At 38.3% G+C, this 10,226-nt stretch overlaps 1 protein-coding gene across 1 annotated transcript; it reads left to right on the forward strand.

Moving 5' to 3' along the window:
- Window positions 1-1,648: 1,648 nt before the first annotated feature.
- Window positions 1,649-5,219, forward strand: LOC107570488 (transmembrane protein 56-B-like). Its single transcript, XM_016256715.1, has 7 exons — window positions 1,649-1,869; window positions 2,975-3,141; window positions 3,239-3,328; window positions 3,483-3,541; window positions 3,891-3,985; window positions 4,067-4,140; window positions 4,232-5,219. Exons 2-7 carry the CDS (start codon window positions 2,987-2,989, stop codon window positions 4,554-4,556), a joined length of 798 nt encoding a protein of 265 aa, XP_016112201.1. The 5' UTR covers window positions 1,649-1,869; window positions 2,975-2,986; the 3' UTR covers window positions 4,557-5,219.
- Window positions 5,220-10,226: the final 5,007 nt, after the last annotated feature.

The following is a 10,226-nucleotide window of genomic DNA, read 5'->3' on the forward strand; positions in this document are numbered from 1 at the left end:
TCACTTCTGAAGACGAAAGAGGTGTCAGTACAGACATACAAAACTGTTTCAAACCCCCTTTATAATCAAAATGGAAAGTACCATCATGCCTCTAGACATACAATTAATTAAGGACAAGTCAAAACATGCATACTAATGATATAGTGGACTCGTGTTTAGCCCATCACTATAGCGATCAAACAAAGAAACTGTCAGAAAACAAGGTGTGTTTGCAATTGTAAGTGATTGTTCCCAGACTTTTGGTTGAAGACAGGAAAAGCACAAGACCTATTTCCACTACATAACTGTACTTAAACCCGAGTAATACTTTACCATTAATATCTGCATATGGGTTAGTATCGCATTTATATCAGTAATGTATGGAAGCCCATTTCTGCCACATAAAAAAAACATGCTTAGGCAAATCATGATTATGTGATAAAAAGCTAAAATTATGGGATAAGTCATAAATATGAGATACAAAGTCAAAATCAACATAAGTATAAATAATGACACAAGTAACTTTGTCACAATGACTTAACTAAGACTCAGACTTTTTATCTCTTAATTATGATTAGTATGGTATAATTTTGACTTTTTGCCATAATTGTTTTTTTTTGTCAATTTTTTGTCATAAGTATGATTTTTTTTCTCATAATTTCGACTTTGTCATAATTATGACTTGTAAGTTTGACTTTTTGCATCAGTCTTTAATGTATTTTTTCCCCCCCAGATTTGGTACTTTTTATCTTGTAATTTCAGCTTTTTATGTCATAATTATGATTTACCGAAGCATGATTTTTTTTTTATGTGGCTGAAATGGGCTTTCATAGTAACAGGAGAGCAACTGACATACGAACCCAATGGTCACAAATGGATTAATTAGTTTAAACTCGTTATAGTTTGCAGTCATTAAGTAAATCAGCAGGTTACGTGAAACAAACCATTAATATTTCACTCAACAGGAAATGAAAAGGGATGTTTTGTCAGCAACAGAACAGAAATGTTGTGTCTGGAGGGTTAATTTCACTCAGCTTCTTTGCTTTTAGTTTCCATTGTCCTGTTATGTAACCCAGAGCTGATAAAGTGAGAAAAATATTCTACAATACACATTTAAGTACAACATCCCTTTTATTTTCCATGAGCAGAACTCTTCTGGGGTGAATGGTTCATCAAACAGGAATGCCTTGTTGCTCCATCCCTGAGGCACAACATCCAGATGGACTCAACAACAACAACAGTGCTTTAGAGGGGATGGGATGTTATTACCTGAAGCTGCAGGGCAAGACTAACCGCTCTGCCCTAAACCTGCTCCATTATGGCTCTAAATACAAGAAACCCCTAGTGTTACTGTTGGAGTGATTTTAAATGAGGCTAGGGTTTATTTTGTTTGGTAAATAGTAATAGATCTGGTTTGAGCTTAAGTTCAGGCTGAGGATTCAGGAAATTGAGGATGACAGGGCTGACCTTGCTAAATATACAACATTTGTTTACCAATAGTGTCCTTGTTCAGATAGTATCAACCACCCTCTCCTGGTCTAACACAAATGCCTGAAGCTCTTTTGCTACCATGGAGAGAAGAAAAAAAAGATAGTCAGTTGGATGTCTCACTCCATCTAGTGGTTCCTCTATGCAATGAAGCTCAGTAGGATTCAAACATATGAAATTACACTCGACAACTGCGTACAAGAGAAGGCACTTACTGAATTAATATGGAGAGTGGAGAGGGAGAAGGCTGTTGGATTTTCATTTTGCAATCTCTCCGCCATCCTCTCCTTGGTGAACACCTGAGATTCGCAGATCTCTTACCCTGTGTTTATCCTCGTATCCAGCTGTGTTCATGCACACTCTTCATGGCCAGTTCAACATGGGTCTTTCATAACGGAAAGGGTAAGTCTGATCATGCATTATGTTGACTTCATTATTTTTTAAGGAAGCATGCAGTCATTTCATAATCACCAAGAAGCAGGACAGATTGAGCTGTTGCAAGGGAAAATGAATTGCAAAAGAAACTGAATGGCTTAATCAATGAATCCGACAAAGAAAATGATAAAGATAGCATGTCCTACTGCCTTATTTTCTGATTATTTGACCCTTTTTTGTGTTTTACTCCTACTACGCGTGCACACTCACATTTTTTAAAAATAAATTCCTTTTTTCTCTGCATTTCTCCTCTTTACTAGTTTGATTCTGAAATACACCTGGCAATGTATATTACAAAAGTGTTGGTTCCTTGACAAATTGGTTTTGTTCCTCTTTTGTGAGTCACTTCAGATAAAAGCATGTTCTAAATGTAACTGTACATGTCATAAAAACAGTAGACTTCAAATCTGACAAGGTCACGCTGGCTTGACTTCCTCCTACTATCAGTTACCAAAAACATTGAAGCTTGATGCCTTTTTCAAGGGTACGAGGACAGAGCAGAGGAGTGGCCGTGTCCCAGTGGACAATGCCACATTGATCAAAAGCATTGATTTCCTGCCGTTTCATTTCGATCGGTGTCCATACTGCAGAAATGTATAGCAGGAGTAACATGTACACACTCCCTCAGCCAGGATAGAAGTTTGTGTATGCAGCACAAACCCACCCAATCAGCTGTTTCTTACGGGATGCCGAGATGTCTGGGATTCGGATGCATTTCAGACTGCACGAAAGCCACGCGTGACTCCTATTAATCACAGATGGAGCAATCTGAGACGTGTTTGAGTCGGCTGACCTCTGGATGGCTGTGCGGCTGTGTCAGCACATATGCAAAAAAAGCCTCTGTATACTAGGGGATTTGGCAGTAGAGAGGTACTGCGGCAGCTCAGGTGATGACTGGGGCTTTTATGCTCGCAACTGGTCTGGAGTAAGAAACATCAGATTTGGTTAAAGAGTGCTGTGGGGTAGGGGGGTGATCATTACGAGTTGGGCTGGGGGAGGGGGGGGGTTGTCAATAGGAGATGTATTGCTGAATGTTCGCCACCATCTCACTCTCGTCTCTTTCTTTCTTTAGGGCTCAGCAGGCATGGAGCCTCTCAGCCTGCAGGTGCTGGTGGTTGTAACAGGGAGCTTCCTGGGCTTCCGGTGGCTGTTCCACAGAGGTAGTCCTTGGTTGTCTGAGAAGCTCTGCAAAGGCTTCCTGAGGCTCAGACCTACACAAAGGACAGAGTGGAATTCCAGGTGTCAGATTTATCTTCTAAAAGCATGTTTTATTATGCACTCTTAACTAAAATTGGAATATCTATAAACTCTTTCTATTTTTTTCTCTCTCTCAAAGGGCCGTCTCAACGGTACACGCCTTGGTTGTGGGACTTTTCTGTCTCTACATATATATATTTGATGAACCTATCCAGAAAGACCCAGTCTGGTGAGGATTTGAAGATGCAGTCCATTACAAATGTGTTGGCACAACTTATGCAACATAGTGTGGTTTCTGTCCTGAAAGTATAATCTGAATCAGATGTTTTTGGTGGTCTCACAAACATTATTTATCTTATCTAACCTCTAATTTGTGATTACAGGGGAGATGCCACACTGGTGAAGCTAAATGTGGCCATTACCTCAGGCTATCTTATATCAGGTGGATGGAGGCTTAATAATGTGATGCTATATCTATTCATTTGTACTTAAATACAAAAAAACTAAAAATTAAGTTTATACACTTAATGATTTGAATACATTTCTTCTAGGATTAACTTTTTTCATTTCTGAATTAAAACTCATTTTAATTTTTTTATTTATTTTTCAGCATAATCGTTTATTATTATTTCTTTGAAGAACAATATTTTAACAAAACTGCTTCATCGCTGTTTAAAAATCTATTTATTTATTTGCTTGATGTGCACATTAATGTATTTAGTAAGGAACATATGTTTTTGCTTTTAACTTGATGGTTACCATCAGAATATTATCTGTTTCTTTTTTTTCAGATCTCCTGCTCATGTTTACTTCATGGGAGTCAATTGGAGAGAAATATTTTGTCATACATCATTTTGCTGCTCTCTATGCATACTACTATGTGCTGGTTAGTTGTCTTCAGCGGGTCTGGTGTACTATTACTTCCTCAAGATTTCCAAGGTCATTTTGTGCTTTTTTTTTCCTGCAGAGTCAAGGAATATTGCCTTACTTTGCTAATTTCCGCCTGCTTTCAGAATTCTCCACTCCCTTCGTGAACCAGCGGTAATTATGACCTAAAAATCCACCTAAAAGCATGCAATGAGACTGTTACAGGAGCTCATTTTCTAATTGCATTATTTTTGATGTCTTTCAGTTGGTTTTTTCACATGTTGGGCTACCACAAACTTTCCAAACCGAGTCTGGTTAATGGTGTCGCCATGACTTTTACATTCTTCTTGGTGAGGATCGCAGTCATTCCAGGCTACTACAGCCATATGTACTTAGTCTTTGGTACGGATGACTTCTACCGGTTACCGCTGGGGGGCCGCAGTGCCTGGGTTATTTCCAGCGTGTCTTTGGATGTCATGAACATAATGTGGATGCGCAGAATCATCTGCGGATGTCTCAAAGTACTTCGATCGGCCTGGTTGAGAAAAGCAGGAACTGAGATGGAAGTAGAAACTAGAAAGACAGACTGACATGGAGATACAGACAGAAAATGAACACATTAGCACACAAACCTTCCAACTCGTTTCATGTCTAACCTGATGCTGGAGTGCAAATGCCATATATGTTTTGATATTCATGCTGCTGTAATGCTGTGGCATCATAATTGTGAGTTTTAAACTGACAGGTCAAGAGCTTGGAAAACCATTTATTGTATTAATAATGACTTACATGATGTCATCTTTAAATATGGGCTCAACAGGAGGAATTCAATCACAGGCACTCCTTTAAAGAAATCAGGTGATTAAGAGGCATGATGAGATGGATCACAATCAGGACAACAGTTGTGGTTGCACTATTTATTATGAAGCTGCTATTAAGATCAACCAACTTGCCTTTATGAATGCAATTAACAAAGCAACAGCACATCTGAACTTCTACAAAGATACACAGTGTGTGCCTATAGACCATGATAAACAATTTTTTGAAACAATATGGATAGGGTTATACAACCAGAGGAAATATAATGGCCATTATAAATGTAGTGGAAATGTAGGTTAAATGTATGGGTGAAAGATCCTGCCTTTGCAGCTCAGCACTGCAGCAGGATATTATGCTCAAGAAACTAATTATTGCATATATGGCGAATACTATATGGAGATTATTATGTATGTCTGGAATGGAAAATGTATCGGGTGACACAATGTTATATAATATGTGTTTCTGAAAATAGCACATTCTACAAAGATACACAGTGTGTGCCTATAGACCATGATAAACAATTTTTTTAAACAATATGGATAGGGTTATACAACCAGAGGAAATATAATGGCCATTATAAATGTAGTGGAAATGTAGGTTAAATGTATGGGTGAAAGATCCTGCCTTTGCAGCTCAGCACTGCAGCAGGATATTATGCTCAAGAAACTAATTATTGCATATATGGTGAATACTATATGGAGATTATTATGTATGTCTGGAATGGAAAATGTATCGGGTGACACAATGTTATATAATATGTGTTTCTGAAAATCTATAACTGCAGCTGTGTGTATAAGCTTTTTGCTTGTATTAAGTGGTTTGTTGGTTGGATTTGGAATGATGACAATAATTATACAGGCTTCAATAAGATAAGGCTTTTCAGGTTATTTATCATGAATTAAATAATAGATATATATGAGGTTAAAATCAACAATGATATGATTCTTGAAAAAGGTATATGAGCTATTCCGACTGGAATGAATTTCTACAAATTATGTGATGTCAAAAACCGAAGATGTGTGTTTCTGCGGTGTGACAATGTTTTAATCTGAATAAACAACTTGGTTTTAACACGTTACGAATCATTTTTCAGTGTGGAATCCCTATACTTGTCACTGGAAAAACTTCCCCAGGAAGCAATTGATGAAAAAGATTAGAATATTCATTGAATAATATAATTTAAATAAGTTATTGATTCATGATGTACTTTTAATTAAATTAGATAATGTCATATTTAAATAAATTAAAATTAAAATCTAAACTCTCCAATACTCTAGGGGGCAGTGTGCATGTGGCTGCCCGACTGTGCCACACACACGGCGTGATGCAATTAGCCTTTTTCACACTTCCATGTTTCTGGCTTCCGGATTGGTGCTTGCAGGGTAAAAGTTTTTCCGGTGACAATTGCGGCCGTACTTAACAAGAATGAGTTCGAGAATCAAAGTCTTTTTATACAAATTAGAGATTGTGAAAATGCTTGAACTGCCGGTACTTTACTCTGCAAAGCGCAAACATTTCACAATTAACTTTTTGCGTCAGCTCGGGCCATCAAATACAAGTTTGTTTAAATCTAAATGGTGGCAGTTATAATTCAGTTAGTTTTGCCGTTCTTTCCGTTTGGTGCTGGCGCTGCATTAGGACTCTCCATGTGAATATTTTTCCACTAATTATTATTATTATAGTAGTATTGTATGTTCTACTTGCTCTCCTTTGCATTATTAACGTGATGGTTTAAATGTACGTTGTATAATGTGCCCTGGGAAATAAATATTAAAGGGGTCATATGATGTTGCTAAAAAGAACATTATTTTGTGTATTTGGTGTAATGAAATGTGTTTATGCGGTTTAATTAAGGTTAAAAAAACACATTATTTTCCACATACTGTACATTATTGTTTCTCCTCTAAGCCCCGCCTTTCTGAAATGCGTCGATTTTTTACAAAGCTCATGATGGAAATGTTATGCCCCTTACCATACTGTGATGCCGTGTCCCGGCCGGAGCGACGAGACAAAAACATTAAAACCCATTATAAACGAGGCATTTGTTGCATCCAGCGGGGACATAATTACGGATTATAATGACTTATACTGTGTTTTTACGCATTGTGTTGCATCGCGCCACGCAGCGTAAACATAACACTATGTCTGCATTTGTGATCGGAGAAACGACAAACAACAAGCGCTACTCTACACTTTAAATGAAAATGTACTTACAGTCTGTGAGGCAGAACAGCCGGCATTGTAGTCTACTCTTCCAGGATCAGGAAACAGTCCTCCATAAAATGCGCTGCACACATCTGAATATCTGGGTTGAACTGTTCTGGAACAGTGTTGTAAATACAACTTAACAACTGATTTCTAGTCGTTGGCCTCCGCTTCATCCACGGTGAAAGCCGATTTGGCAATCCACAGCGCAAAGTTGATGTATTTCCTCAGCGACCAGCACGGATCAGATCATGACGAAGCGGATATCGTCATCTTTTGGAAGGCCAAACAAAGTAGTTTCACTTTCACAATGAAACACACAGCGTCAACTTTTTCACAATATTAACATTTTCTGAGACACTGAATTCTGGGTTTTCATTATCTGTAAGCCATAATCATCAAACTCTCAAGAAATAAAGGCTTGAAATATTTCACTCTATGTGTAATAAATCTATATAATATATGGGTTTCACTTTCTGAAATGAGTGACAAAAAATATTGACCTTTTTCATGATATTCTAATTTTTTGAGATGTACCTGTAAATGTTGTCATTTTTAAGTAATTTACCATGTGGTGATTCGAGGGAAATGACTGAGTAAATTGAGATAATACGCTCAAATGTACTGGAGATCAAAGACTATATAAAAAGGGATGTCGGAATTGGAGAATAGAAACCAACCAGCGCTATATTGAGCGCATTATCTCACGATTCAGCGGTCTGAGTGGCCATATAAGTTACTAACAAGTACAATGTTATTTCTTTGTAGATTATATAACAACAACTTGGAAAACAGACAAAACAGAAAAGGTAAGAAGCATTATTTGAGAAAAAGGCATGCTAATACAATAGGCGCAGACCTGTAATGGAACTAACTTTACCCTGCACTGACGTAATTTCCGATTTTTGTGAAAAAGGCTAATCACCCAGAGCATCGGGATATGAGGCATGTTTCTAGTGAACGACATTGACATTAGAGTTGGGAGGTAAGTGTGCTTTACTCTTATATAGCGGTGAGTCTTTCATCAGCAATATCTTGCGCATCTAGTTTTAAGAAAGTGCAATTTGAACCATTTAAGTCAGGGCTGTCCAAACTCGGTCCTGGAGGGCCGGTGTCCTGCAGAGTTCAGCTCCAACTTGCCTCAACACACCTGACTGGAAGTTTCTATGCCTCGTAAGAGCTTGATTAGCTGGTTCAGGTGTGTTTAACCCTCTAAGCGCCAAAGTCGCAAAATTGCGACAACACGTCATACTTAATAAAATAGACTGTAGTTCCTAATATGGTGTAATATCTAATTTGTATTCCCTACCACTAGATGGCAGACATGTAGTACTTCGATTCTAGACCAAAATTACGTCACGTTCCTATTCAAAGTGCAGAGCAAGTGAGCTATTGTGTCATTGATGCGGAAGCAGTTCAGTTCATAGCGTGCGAGTAAATTGTGAGATTTGTGAGAGAAAATCACCAAATGGCTAATAGAAAGTTGTACCGTGAGGATGTGTTGCAAATGTTATTTCGCCGATTCTGACTCTGAAGGGGAATATTTGCCTTTTAGAAATGATGATAGGTCGTCTAATAATTGCGCTTCTCCCGGCACATCTTTGCAGCGCAATTTGGGCAATTACTATAGTGTGATTCTAATTTCTAACTTATATGCCACCGTGCAAGGCGAGAGTGTTCACGAAGCACAAACAAGTGATCATTTCACATTTCACATTTCAAATATCTACTATTTCCTGAATATTATGAAATTCAAGATGTCCGCCCCCTAATGACGTCATAATATACAAATTAGACGAGTAATTTTACACCCCACATAAACTTTCGTTCATGCCCAACATTTTTCTAATTTACAGTAGATCTCTATCTTTAAGCCCTTTCAAGCTTTTGAAATCTTGATGTCAAAATCCAGCATTTTCCCAAAAATCCCTGGCGCCTAAAGGGTTAATTAGGGTTGGAGCTAAACTCTGCAGGACACCGGCCCTCCAGGACCGAGTTTGGACAGCCCTGATCTAAGTAGTTAAAAACGCTATATGGACTAGTGATGGGCAAATTAAGCCTCGTGAAGCACTAAGGGTTTCCTCTGACTGAAAGACTCAAAGCTTCGAGAGTGTCGAAAACAGTGCCATCTGGTGGTTAGTAAAAAATAAAGCAGCCAAAACCCTGTGAAAGACGCTCCATAGGACGAAGCATCCACCACACATTCCATAGATCGATTCAAGTTACGTGCACAAATAAAAGCCAAACACTCTGTTTGTGTTAGTTGAATTTCTGTCTCTGATAAATTAATTTACCCATTATTGCGACAACACGTCATACTTAATAAAATAGACTGTAATTCCTAATATGGTGTAATATCTAATTTGTATTCCCTACCACTAGATGGCAGACATGTAGTACTTCGATTCTAGACCAAAATTACGTCACGTTCCTATTCAAAGTGCAGAGCAAGTGAGCTATTGTGTCATTGATGCGGAAGCAGTTCAGTTCATAGCGTGCGAGTAAATTGTGAGATTTGTGAGAGAAAATCACCAAATGGCTAATAGAAAGTTGTACCGTGAGGATGTGTTGCAAATGTTATTTCGCCGATTCTGACTCTGAAGGGGAATATTTGCCTTTTAGAAATGATGATAGGTCGTCTAATAATTGCGCTTCTCCCGGCACATCTTTGCAGCGCAATTTGGGCAATTACTATAGTGTGATTCTAATTTCTAACTTATATGCCACCGTGCAAGGCGAGAGTGTTCACGAAGCACAAACAAGTGATCATTTCACATTTCACATTTCAAATATCTACTATTTCCTGAATATTATGAAATTCAAGATGTCCGCCCCCTAATGACGTCATAATATACAAATTAGACGAGTAATTTTACACCCCACATAAACTTTCGTTCATGCCCAACATTTTTCTAATTTACAGTAGATCTCTATCTTTAAGCCCTTTCAAGCTTTTGAAATCTTGATGTCAAAATCCAGCATTTTCCCAAAAATCCCTGGCGCCTAAAGGGTTAATTAGGGTTGGAGCTAAACTCTGCAGGACACCGGCCCTCCAGGACCGAGTTTGGACAGCCCTGATCTAAGTAGTTAAAAACGCTATATGGACTAGTGATGGGCAAATTAAGCCTCGTGAAGCACTAAGGGTTTCCTCTGACTGAAAGACTCAAAGCTTCGAGAGTGTCGAAAACAGTGCCATCTGGTGGTTAGTAAAAAATAAAGCAGCCAAAACCCTGTGA

The sequence above is a fragment of the Sinocyclocheilus grahami genome, unplaced genomic scaffold, assembly GCF_001515645.1.
Source record: "Sinocyclocheilus grahami isolate Dianchi unplaced genomic scaffold, SAMN03320097.WGS_v1.1 scaffold1465.1, whole genome shotgun sequence".
Lineage (NCBI taxonomy): Eukaryota > Metazoa > Chordata > Actinopteri > Cypriniformes > Cyprinidae > Sinocyclocheilus > Sinocyclocheilus grahami.

Excerpts from the sequence above, each read along its gene's own strand:
- LOC107570488 (XM_016256715.1), top strand. The coding sequence starts at position 2,987 with ATGGAGCCTCTCAGCCTGCAGGTGCTGGTGGTTGTAACAGGGAGCTTC. Across the intron at positions 3,142-3,238 it reads AGGACAGAGTGGAATTCCAG|GGCCGTCTCAACGGTACACG; the intron begins GTGTCAGATTTA and ends TCTCTCTCAAAG. Across the intron at positions 4,141-4,231 it reads ACTCCCTTCGTGAACCAGCG|TTGGTTTTTTCACATGTTGG; the intron begins GTAATTATGACC and ends GATGTCTTTCAG.